This window comes from Pungitius pungitius, chromosome 14 (genome assembly GCF_949316345.1).
Source record: "Pungitius pungitius chromosome 14, fPunPun2.1, whole genome shotgun sequence".
NCBI lineage: Eukaryota > Metazoa > Chordata > Actinopteri > Perciformes > Gasterosteidae > Pungitius > Pungitius pungitius.
In genome coordinates, this window is record NC_084913.1 from 10,043,408 (window position 1) to 10,055,884 (window position 12,477).

The 12,477-nt window shown below is 42.1% G+C and overlaps 1 protein-coding gene across 2 annotated transcripts; it reads right to left on the minus strand.

The window, feature by feature from the left end:
• Positions 1-459: 459 nt before the first annotated feature.
• lclat1 (lysocardiolipin acyltransferase 1) lies at positions 460-9,808 on the minus strand. Of its 2 annotated transcripts, none has more exons than XM_037486044.2 (6): positions 9,727-9,808; positions 6,091-6,258; positions 5,472-5,670; positions 4,846-4,992; positions 3,614-3,730; positions 460-2,751 (listed from the first exon to the last, which is right to left on the minus strand). In XM_037486044.2, the coding sequence occupies exons 2-6, from the start codon at positions 6,256-6,258 to the stop codon at positions 2,225-2,227; spliced, it is 1,158 nt and encodes a 385-aa protein (XP_037341941.2). In that variant the 5' UTR covers positions 9,727-9,808; the 3' UTR covers positions 460-2,224. The 2 variants fall into 2 exon arrangements, with proteins under 2 accessions (XP_037341941.2, XP_037341940.2); XM_037486043.2 differs by having other exon boundaries at positions 9,449-9,794.
• Between the last annotated feature and the right edge of the window lie 2,669 nt (positions 9,809-12,477).

Consider the following 12,477-nt stretch of genomic DNA (forward strand, 5'->3'; position numbering starts at 1 on the left):
CAGGGGAGTTAACATTGGTTTCTATGGTGACTGCACTTCACCTTGAAAGCTCCTGACCTTTTTGGTTGTCTACAGTAGCACAGAATGTGTGTGTTGTGTAACTCGAGCGTTCAGGGTCTTGTTGACTCACTCCCTAGGTAGTGATTGATATAAGACATGCCAGATCAAAGGGCTGCCCTGACAATACCCAAGATGCTCTGCGGCAACTAAAAGCGTCACGAGAACATGAGCGGAATGATGAATAAATGAGCAAACGCACTGTCACACTTCCTACGTAGTGCTGTAACACTACACTATTATGGACCGTTTGGAAACTAATGTTACCATCAATGCACATGAGCAATTACGCAATTAATCCAAACATCAATTGTTTACAACCATTTTTAGCTGTACAATCAGCAGTCTATATTTCCAAGGTCAGCAGGGAGACTCGAAAGCACAATGACTGGAAACGAGAACTCGTTGATATAGCATATTTATTCATATACATATTTGTATACATATATTTCCTCCTGTAAGAGACCGACTCTTGTTTACCTGAGGACAGTGACTTTAAATAGGTCCAGCATCAGCGATCAAGTGATTGTAAAATGAGCAGAAAAACAGCACAGGGTACAGAACAACACAAGGAGATTTTGGCTGATTCGGGGTGGATGAGACTGATATATAGTACCATGTTTGGTAAACATGCTGATGGTAAAATTGTTAAAACAGCTGGATCACAGTGACTGGAGACAGCCTCTTTACACATACATGAGCTTCAGATTCATATAAAAAAAGAAAAACGACAGTCAAAGACAATTGTCTCAGAAATTGGTTGATGGTCTTGATCGCAGTGTTACAGAAAGTGCTACGGACGGCCTGAGACACAAATGTTTCCAGACCCACGGGATTAACATGATTTGAAATGGTAAACGGAGTTAGTGGTTATACGCGTGGTGAAAGCGCCACTCCAATCTCGTTTTGATTCCTGTCCTTTTTTGGCACAATTGGAGGGGCTTTCTCAGCTGTCGTGTGCTAATTGAGCAGAGGGCAGAGGTGGGCATTACAGGGTTTTTTTTGGATTAGGTCAAGTTCGTGGCCAGTTTTCCACTCCAAGTCTGGTTCTCTATGCCACCCTGTGCATGGAGGGGCAATGTTGTACCAACAGGACATTCTTCCACCCCATTGTGCCTCTAAAAGGCATCCCTTCGCTCCCAGAAAGGGCACAAAGCTCATCTGCTTCTGCAGACATAAGATCTCAGTCGGATCTTTGATCATGATGACATAATGCTACCTCAGTGTAGCTGTGGGTATCCTTGCCGGTGTTGGATGAGGGGACCCTTTCCTAACAACACAGAGACCCCATTCTGTTTGGTTTCTTCCTAAAGTCCCCATCTGCAATTCTCATCCTTTGGCTGTTATGTGCAAAAGCTACATGAGCAAACAAAAATAATGAAAAACAGATTTCAAGACCTTTACAGAGATCATACATCTATAATCACGTACTAATTCACAAATTTGTATAAAAGAGTAATTAAACACAAAAAAGGTAAACAAAGGTATACATTTATACCTGTATATTCCTTTAAAATTCTCTGGGAAACTTTTCTTTCCTTGGTAGAGACGACTAATTGAATCACTAAACATTTGACTCATTTAACTAGTTGCCTCAGTCTAATCCCGCTAATTGCAGTGCTTGTTTGAATATTGGTTAGAGTCGAGGTATCATATGTACAGGTGGTCTGCACTATGGCTCTGCTCCATGATTTATGACACAGATATATAACAAAGGGCAACACAGCATCCAATAAAACAACTTTCGAAGACATGGCAACGGAATAACAAATACTAAGAGCATTGTTTCATGACGTACGTCCACACGAGGTTCTGAATAAAACAACTCCAATAAAACACATAAACTAATAAAATGCACTGAGCAAGCTGAAGACCAAAGGTCATACGTGGAGAGACGTACAAAGAGCGAGAGACCTACAACGTGTGTGCGATACATTCTTTGAATCAAACAACGACAAATGTAAATAACATTCCTCTTTTTCTTCTTTCAACAGCCAGGTAAGGCCTCGCCGCTGAAGCCGTGCACACCGCAGGGGAGTTAACTCATCACTCCCTTTTCTGAGGCACGGAGCATGGACTGAACAGGCCGAGACAACTGAGTCCTCAGTGTCCCTGCCGAGCATAGATGGGAAACGTATCGTTGTCCAGTCGACCTCGTCCTCCATCCTCACTGCATCTTCCCACTCTGCACCTTACCCTTCTCGTCTGCGGCGGCTGCCATGGACTTCCAGAACCGATGGCAGGCCAACTCCAGCAGCTCCAACCCGCCGACCAGCTTCTGCTGAGCCGTGTACACTCCGACCATGACCAGGAAGTAGAGCCTGACCGGAGCCCACAGCCACAGGCCGGTGAAGCACAGAGCGATGAAGCTGCTCCAGTACAGCAGCGAGGCCGCTTTGATCAGAGTCACCCGCAGCTCCGTCTTACAAGGTGGCACAAGCGCGACGCCGTCCCCGCCGAAGCCCCGCCGCTGCCCCGAGTAGAAGTCGCGCAGTCGGCTTTCTTTCTCGGCCCAGCGGTCTCGACACCAAGACTCCAGGTCGGAGGAGGAGTCGGGCAGGGAGGTCACCGGGTAGCGGCGGACGTGGAAGTGGATCTCGCGCGGGAAAAGGCCCAGGATGAGGTGGCGCTCTGTCTGGGGGATGTTCTTGGGGTATGCCACTGTGATATCATGGACAGCATCCAGGTTATCTCCTAGAAAAAGGGATGCAGGTTTAAATGATATTCTGATGAGCAAAACCATTGTCATTGATATAGATGTGAAAGGACTATGGACAAAAACACAATGACATTGCAGGGTAACATACTATTCTTCTTCTTCTTCTTCTTGTTCTTATTACTTCTTTTCCCAAATACACACTGGTTGTTGGATCCATTTTATGCCCCCTTCAAGATCCCGGCCCTGAGCTACATTACAAGCGTAGCTCTAATTATCCTGGGACTTAAAACGTGCCCTCAAAACTACCATGAGCTTCGTACTGTCATCACTGATCCGCCGTGCCCTTACAGCACACACATATCAGATGGACAGGATGACACCTGCCAGCGCCTGCTACCGCACTGCTCAGCTCTACCCCAGTAAAAATAGAGCTGTGAGAAGCACAGTGGACCTGGACAGCATGTCAGTTAGCAGCACACGGAAGGGGAGAGGAGAATGAGCTGCTTCGGATGACATCACACCAATTCGCAGCACCTGCGTGGAGAGTTAGCGGCGTGTTCAGCATCCAGAGCAGGTGGGGGGGATGAGACGGCAGGACCAGAGGTGGCATTTAAGAGCCCTGGAGGACTGCCACGGTTAGCTCATAGGGAAACATGAGATTCTCTCGGGTGTTGTAATGGCTGGCGGGTCAGGATGAAGCACAGGCCCGAGACGCTGAGGAATTACAAGTGTGATTCCTCCCAAACAAACTGCATCAGGGGATTAAATGCTGGCTGAATATTTCCATCGCAATGCTGTTCGATAACAATAACTGTATAACATCTGTATAACCATATGTATAACATCTGTATAACCATATGCAATGTTGACATTTCATGATTGGAGGAATGACTGAACCTTTTCGTAGTCTGTCCACAATGAAGGTGAATCCAGTGCTGCGGGGATGCAGCACATACTCAAATTCTGGCAGGTTGTTCTGGGCAGCAAACACATTGCTCTTTGCCCTTGTATTTTCTGCAAGAGACACAATGTACATTATGAACCTCTGGCAACTGGAATCCCCATATCTTAGGGGAAGCAATCAGATATGGGTATGCAATCTATTATTTGCAGGCAAGGAAATATACACTTATATAATTGCTTACTTATTTTAAAGCACAGCCGAAAATGTCATGTCCGACTGATTAAGACTGTGTTATTTTATTTTTTTAATGATATTAAAATGATGCAGTATGTCAACATCCAATGTACAATATTTCAGGTGATTTTGATGACTTAAAAAGCCAGCAGTATTAAGACTTCTAATTGAATTCATTTGACTTTGTATGGGAAATATGTAATAAATATGATATGGTATGGTTATTAAGTTTGTTCATGATAATAAGGAAAACTTGGTTGACAAGACATACAATAACAGAAAGAAATAACAGTAAACTATAATAGAAAAAGCGGTTAAACAAATAATATGTGGGTTCTGCCAGATGACCAGTAACAAACGCTTACACATTAGTAAAAACCACCGGGGAAATAATCACAGGAAAGATGATCATTCATTAACATTTCCCAGGAACCTGTTGCAAACATGGAAACTATATCATTGACTCATTAGTCATATGCACAAAAAGACGCTGGAGAGATTCAAGGTCATCAGGCCTCTGCTCAAAGCTGTGACTTCTTAAACAATCTTGTATTCAATTCAGTGCAATTAAAATGCATGCAAGACGAACAAGCGCAGTATCAAGCATAGCATCTCTAAAGCCATAAATCTGTCGGCCAATTATGAGGCAACTTCACTGAACACCTCATGACATCATGATATGTAAAGGGCAGTTAAGCTTCCCCGGGTAAAGCCACTCAGGACATTGATTGGCTTAGTGGGGGAATGAAAGGGCTTTAGACGCTGATGTCGCACGGGGAGATCAGAGCATTCTTACAGAAATGAATGTACGTGGTGTGTGTCACAGGATTTTGGTACGCCTTATCACCTGGGAACTGTGTTTGCATAGCAGTGTCAGTGCAGAGGTGTTAGAGAACTGAGCTGTGGGTAACATGTTCGCAGAAGAAGAACCTGAAATGTGGGCAAGTTGTCCCGTGAATGGATGGTGTGTTGCATTGTTTTATTGTGTTACCGGTGAGGTCTGTGCCCTCCGGGAACAGTAGCAGCTGCAGGGGCTCTCTGATGTCGCAGAAATAGTCCAGCATGTTCTCCATGTGCTTTTTGTCCTCCTCCCAACGACGGTGAATAAAGACGAAGCAGGCCACCTGCATGGCCCAGCCTGGAGAATACATGCAAAGTACGGATGTGGGATTGATTGCTTCTCCTAATAGATTCGGTACAAAAGTGGGCAGTGTTAGGGTCATATTTCCCCAGAAACATTTTTCCACCATTTATTTTTAATATAGTGCCGGCGGATATCAGGTTTGTCAAACCAGCATCTTCTCGCAGGGAAATTTTTTTTTTCTTTCTTTATGTTTGACTTTAACCGTAACATCAAACTAAACTAAAACCGTTTGATGTTTCCGTTTTCTCTCCAGTCAGCTGTAACTGGGCTGAGAAAATGATGGAAACTTAAGAAAAGGACATTGTGAAAAACAAGTGTATACTAATAATTGACAGAGGGAGGAGTCAAAACAGCTATGAAAAAAAACCAAGAAATTGAAGCAGTTCTTTGTAAATCTTAAATTGTATCCTGGCCTGCGGGGGTGAGAAAGTCTGTGTGTAGAGGAGAGGTCGGAGAACCCGCCGAATACCCACCGAAGCCAGGCACAGCCTTCAGGGCAGCCTTAAGGCAGATCTTCTCCAGACGAAGGTAGCTGTACCTGAGCAGACAACACCAAAGAAACATCCAGTCCAGTCGGGTGCGGTGGTTCATGATGATCACACTTCGCTCGCCCGGAATGAAGCCATCACCCGTTATCACCACCTTCACCCCGAACACCAGCTCCAGCAACGACTACGGAGCGGAGGGACGAAGGAGAAGCAGACCAGAGGAACAGAGTGGGAAGGGTTGGGGAGACGGAGAAAAACAGAGAGGTTGATGATCAGGGGGAGACAAGAGTGGTTGTTGAAAAGGGATTTAGAGGGAGAGAGGAGGGACTGGGGAGAGTAAAGGTGATAGGTGTGGGTAGATTTAAGAGAGACAAAGGTGAGAAGAATGCACACAAAAGGATGCCTTCGATTTGTGGTGTCACTATAAACAGGTTTTGCATAACTGCTCTCAAGGGCAATCTAAATAAATCAAATGTACGTATGGTCAAAATAAAATATCATTACAAAGATTCCACAGAGACGAAATGTGACTAATGGGACTGTGTCAGACACGGGTAACATGGCACATTAGTGGGCTAAGCAATGAATAAGCTGGTGCACACACCACAGGCAGAGTGAGCCAGGTAGCGACGATGCGATCGGTGATCCAGCGGTACCAAGCAGGAGACAGCAGCATGAGAGGCAGGACCGGACCCAGCATGAAGACACTTCCGAAGAAACTGGCCAAAAAAAGGGTGACCACAAAGTACAGGCCTCGCACGGACACAGCCATCTGCGGGGTAGAGGAAGGAGACGAGATTCAAAGAGTGTATTATGGGGCGTGAAACTAAACTATAGCATTGAGCTCGGTGTAGCTGATATGATGACACCATGAGATGATATAAGCAAAATGTGAGTCAGACACTTTGCCGTACCATCGCATTGCACAACTGGGTTCCACGCCGTGGCATTTTTAGACATATTTTAGACATTTTTCAATATATGAGTTGTTCAGATTTATCATCAAATTAATATCAACAAAATATGTATGGATGAAAGATAATAAAATGACATGCACTGGGATGGGGGTTCAATTCAAATCAATTGAGTGCACCTGAAGCTTTGACCGTTATCTCTGAGCACCCTGATCTTAGTGGAATAAAATACGAAACAAAATTACACACTAATAAAAGCTTAAGCTTTACTGTGCTTTTATTTTATACTTGGTTTAAAATGTCGTACACAGAGGTGTTTCAATCCCTTTCCACAATAATTTAAATTACCTTTGACTGCACAACCTTTAAAAAGCCTGACTAGCCACGTAGCACAGAAATACTTTTTTATGTACACAAACATAAATATTTAATTGGGGTTAGTGGATAAATAACACTCTCAGGAAGGCCAACTGCCATGGAGGAAGTCAATTAAATGTGAAATGTGTCAATATACTGCACCTGTGATGAAGTTCCTCCTAAATAAACCCCAAAAGTGTTGATTTAGTTTGTGTGATAGAATAAGATGTAGGATCTAGCTCATGAACGAGAAAAGAATGCAACCTTTTTCAAACAATCTAACCACACAATGAGATGAACTCAAGTCAACTCAAGCACTGAAGCAAGTGAATTTGAACGTGCGGAGAGAATAAGGTCAAAAGGGGAAGCACAGTGAGTGTTGATTTGATTTAGGCTTCGGCCTTGCTGACACAGGGAGTCTGAGCTGGTGCCACAGGGAACCGTTTCATCCAGCAGGTGTTGTTCTCCCCTTAGATGAACTGCGGCTCACACTTTCCACCTCAATAATTGTTATGAAGCTGTTAGTCTGAACTACCTTCCCCCAACACTCCCATAAGCCCGCCCTGGTTCACACCCTGTGCATCATCATGACGGAGCAAGTCTCATACACAGCATATTTCAGAGACTTAAATTGACTCTGTGAGATTCAATTTTAACTCTGCTGGTGTTTATATTGTCCCAATCTTGTCAGGGTTAACACTCAACAAAGAGTTAACAATTTAACTTGGAATAAGTGTCAAAATAAATCTGCTTAGCATTGTCATTTAGCTGATGCTTTTATCAAAAGCAACTTATGTTAACACATGGTGTTTACATTTTAGACCAAGGAGCAATTCAGGGTTAGGTGTGTTGCTCAAGGACACTTTGACATGGAACATGGGTGAGTCAGGGTTCGAACCAACAACCCTGTGGTTCCTGGCGCACCCTCACCAATCCTTGCGCCATATTACATAGAGTTAAGCCAGATACCAAGAACTGTGACACTGTAGTTACATTTCAATCCTACCAAAGAGTTAGTTTAACTCTACTAAGTGTTGCAAATGAATCTGATCCTGACACTGGATATTGACTCCAGCTCTTTCGTACAATTGACTCTGTAACAGTTTGCAGTGTGATTTAAACTCTGCACTTCAACACTTTTGCCTAACACCGAAAAATTAACTCTAAGGATTTTGCTGTGTAGCAGCCACCAAAGCGGCTGAAGGTGCATTTAAAAAGATGCACGTGTGTTTGCGTGCATGATCATGCCAGCAATAAGGATTTATGGGTTACTGGTTTTAACAACGGAAAGATGTGAGGCACGAGAGAGGTGAGAAAACAGGCTGGCTCAGCACACGCACATAAAGCACACCCTTGGGTGGCTCCTGGAAAGTGCAGACAAGCTTATTCATAAATATAGCGAAAAGGCATGACACACCTGCAGCGAGCGATGTGAAATGGAACATTTCCCTTGATGTCACTAACACGTTCTTCCACTTGGCGTAGACAGCTGGGTGTTAAAACTATTTATTTAAGGCATCCACGGAAACGCTTTTATATTCATTCTCTAAACATTAAATTAGTGCCATCCATTTAAGCTCATTTAATGTTTACTTAATCAAAATAGCAATGATCCTAAAAGTTCTTACCCAAGGACCCAAGGCCACACGCAATGCAAAGCATACTCCTCATAGTTAAAGTCTGATTTATCTTCACATCATTTGGCATTGCTTCTTTTAGGCCAACATACATCCTTACATAAAATGCCCAAGTGAAGAGCTCAAGCATGTCTGTGCTAAACAATGAGCAGTGTGTGTGTGTGTTTGTTAACATAGTGACATGAAGGAAAAAAGGTAAATGCAGAAAAATGGATTGCAAAGTAAATGTCTACTTTACAACAGAGAAGAAGAAACAATGTTTTACTTGCTTAGTGTGTATGTGTATATGATACTAATGTCTCAATACCTACAAAAAATCCCCAAATCCTGTTTTTGATATTTGTTGACAGTAGCAAAACAACAAATAAGAAAAATGACTGGGCAATAACTAACAGTGGATATGCTCCATATATTCACAGTGGATAAACTCCATATGTTTATGGTGATATAAAACATTTCTTATATTCACTGCCAACAACAACAACCATGATAATAATCTGCGTATGAAAAACACATTAATTAGGGCAGACGTCTGAGAATACAACGTTGCGTAGGAAACTTAAATGTGTCATTTTCCGTCTGCATGTTGCTGCATGAATAATAATCCCTTCGGTTAGCATGATGCTTCGTAAATAATTACATTATCCCTAAGCCTTCCATGCAAATGAGTGACAGTCCTATAACTTAAGATAAACAATGGTGAGAACGCTGTGGAGTCATAATAGATGACGGAATAGCTTACGACACTATTATGACAGCACTAGCGTGACCACGTAGGAACTAATAAGGACACTTCGCCGTTACCAATATATCGTAATAACGTTAACCTTTTACGTTACTTAGGAAAGTGAGAGTAAATCGCTTGCTGTCCGTGCAGTTATATCCGGGCTAATGTAAAACAACAGGGCGAATGCTAATACACCAAACCATATGTACCATAAAACATAACGTTAAGCTAGCTCTGGTTAGCAATAGTTAACTTGCACTTTTAACACGTCTTGCATGAACTACTGTGTAATAGAGGATACAAAATGTAGGGCGGCAACATACACACCTTTCTTGTTTTCCTCCTGTATCAAAGTTAATTTCAGTTAGGTGAGCTAAAGCTAGCTGTGCTAGCTCCAAGCACTTGGTTGCGACATAGCAATTTAGCAAGCCAGCTAGCAGCTAGCTAACGGTAGCTAACTAGCAACGTTTGTAAGCATTATTGATCCTCGAAGCTGACGCTCGTTTGAGTTGTTTCACAACCAATCTCTTTTTCGCAAGATAGAATTAGCCCACGGCGAATTCGCGTTATTTAATTGCCGTAACGTAATATTACTGCCGCCTTACCGTTTTACCGTTTTACAACCTTTCAACTTGTTACCTCTACCCTGTCCTTACACCCGGGCATCAACAGGGGGCGCTGCTTCTGCAACCTACAGTCTTCGAGGAGGTGACAGTAAACCGCAGAGAGCATGTGGAGCAAAACCTTGGTAAACTGAATGCTATGCAGATCTCACGTGTTGAAAGTGACTACGGTTGTTTAAGCTGCAGTCAAACCACCTGCACTCAAGGTCTTTGTAGGAGGTGCAAAGAAAGAGCAGAAGACGCTGGCTTGAGGAAGACGTGCTTGCTTGCAGTGACAGTAAACGTATTACCAGCAAAATGCACATTAAGTGGTCATTACGCAGGAAAATATACCCAAGAGTGTTATATATTAACTTAGTTGTATTAATGCCTGGCAGGAGTTTGTATGTTGTAGCTGGCAGAGGTGGAACTATTTGTAGCTACTGTATAAAACAGTTCAATCTGTAATGTTACATCGTATTTTACTGATCATAATCTTCACCATTGTATAAATGTAGTTAAGTAAAAACTTCAATGTTTTTCCTCAAGATAAAGTAAATTAGAAGCATAAAGTAGCATGAAATCGCAATACCCTCTAAAATTATACCTACACATTGAGATTAAGTTGGCAATCCCCATAAAAGGTCTTTAATACAGTTAAGGCAGCTTTGCTATTTTAATTAAAAGAGTGATAAAAAAAAAGATTGATCTAATTACCTTATCAAAATATCATCCTTTTCATTATAAAACTAATTGAATTTCCCCTTGCTGGTTTAATAAAGTATCAAATATCTTCCTCTTCTTCATTTTCTTCTTCTTCTTCTTCTTCATCTTTGTCCTCTATTTATACATCTTAATAATGAACATAGTTCACAACACACAGAGAAGTTACTCTTTCATTCCCTTTTGGAGGTGTTGAAAAGTAAATACCCAGAAGCCTTTACATTGATTCAATCAGGTTTCACTAAAATGAAAGGAAAAGTAGTCCCACTTTCGTAACCATTTTTGTTCTCAACAATACTCTAAGAGCTCAAGAGGTTTCACTCGCATTGCGGTGTTCTTCCACAAGAACTCCTCGTTGATACTAAGTCAGATCAAATCTCAAGCATGATATTGATGATAGACTTCTCGACTGAGTCTCCCAACATAGCCTTTTAAAGTAATATAACATGTAGCTTGTGTCATTTGTTTCTTTTACCCAGTTATGAGGTGTTCTACTGTTACAAATGACCTCAGCAGTCAGTGATGTGTGTGTGTGTGTGTGTGTTTGTGTGCGTAGTTGGTCAACGTATCTAAGCGTATCCGAGCATGCACATTTTCTCTCTTGTGTGTGAGTGTGTGTGAGGTTGAGTCAGACTGACAGACAAGGTAAAAGAGAGAGTACACTTAGTTGAACTCAAGACATTTCCATGACCTGCTCCCTATGGCATGCACTCTATCTGAGAGACTGAGTGAACTGTATAGTTTGGTCAGTATAAACTTTTCAAGGGTCAACGCATCACTTCAAAAGGGGAACGGAAAAACTTAGCTTTGAAACAAGTTCTCATTTTTTCACTTTAGTGCCAACTCACCTTCAACAGAGAAGCACGTCCACATGATTAATGACGCTTGTCCAAGATAATTTAGCCAAAGCAACTTGATCAAGTACTCATAATCATATTTCATCGAGGAATTCCACATATTTATGCCCTCTGGTAAGAATCACAGTCGTTTGAATCCATTAAAAACATAAAACATCTACACTTAAGCTATGTTTGCTGATAAAAGCAACATGGGTGGTAAGACATGCAACGGATAAATATAGAAACCAGCCACAGTAATTTACCTTAGATATGCCATTCCATGTGGGCCAAACAGAGTGACTTGTTTTAGGCCCTGTACACTATGTTTTATTTGTTTTGAATGGAGTCTATTGATGGCACTTTAAAAGGCTTTATTGGGGGAAAACTCTTGTAGTTTTCTTTTTTTGTTTGTTTAAACATTCTTGCTTCTTGTGACCTCTTGTGCTTCTATTCATAGAAGAGACACGGATGATTAAACTTGAGTCTTCTTCTCCTTCACTTCACTTCCTCTTTACATTTACAACAGGTCTCGGCCTCACACCTTTATCAGCACTGTAATTCCAGTTTGGCATCTTCATTTGAGTGTTAGCTCCGTCTATGTCTATTGTCCTATCTCTTGTATCTTTCCTCCCTTTTTCCATTGTGGTCTCTAGGCAATAATTAGATTAGAGTGGAAGGGTCATAAGCTGTTATATCAACAACAGCTTTTAGAAGAGCGGCAGCATGAAGCTGAGCATCTTACTTTGCAAGTGCATTAAGGTGTGGGTGCCAGCAGACTTATATTGATTAAAGCATGACTTGTTAAATAGAGAATAGGTTGATGAGAAATTCCAGTTTAAAACAAACTGACTTCCCTTTTTTAAATGTTTTTCCACCTGTGCTGTTTGCAGTATCATTTTGGAAGGTACAATCTTCATCAAACATGTGGAGACACGAAGCAAGTTGTCGAGTGTCATTTTTGCTTTGTTTGCACTTAATCACACCTCATTAAGTCTTATCCAAGATGGCCACCAAGAGACAACAGGTCTAACCTGTGGTTTATCCATGTCACGGTGTAGTTCCTCTACCTCCTCAACATCCTCCATTTTCCTTTGCTGACCCCGTCACCTTTCATGCTTCCTCCTTGTTGCTCGCCTCTCAGCATATCTTATTCTAGCTCTTCCCTTGTTGACAGCGCCAGATTTGTGTCTAC

Excerpts from the sequence above, each read along its gene's own strand:
- lclat1 (XM_037486044.2), bottom strand. The coding sequence starts at position 6,258 with ATGGCTGTGTCCGTGCGAGGCCTGTACTTTGTGGTCACCCTTTTTTTG. Across the intron at positions 4,993-5,471 it reads GAAGGCTGTGCCTGGCTTCG|GCTGGGCCATGCAGGTGGCC; the intron begins GTGGGTATTCGG and ends TGTATTCTCCAG. Across the intron at positions 2,752-3,613 it reads TGTGGACAGACTACGAAAAG|GAGATAACCTGGATGCTGTC; the intron begins GTTCAGTCATTC and ends CCCTTTTTCTAG.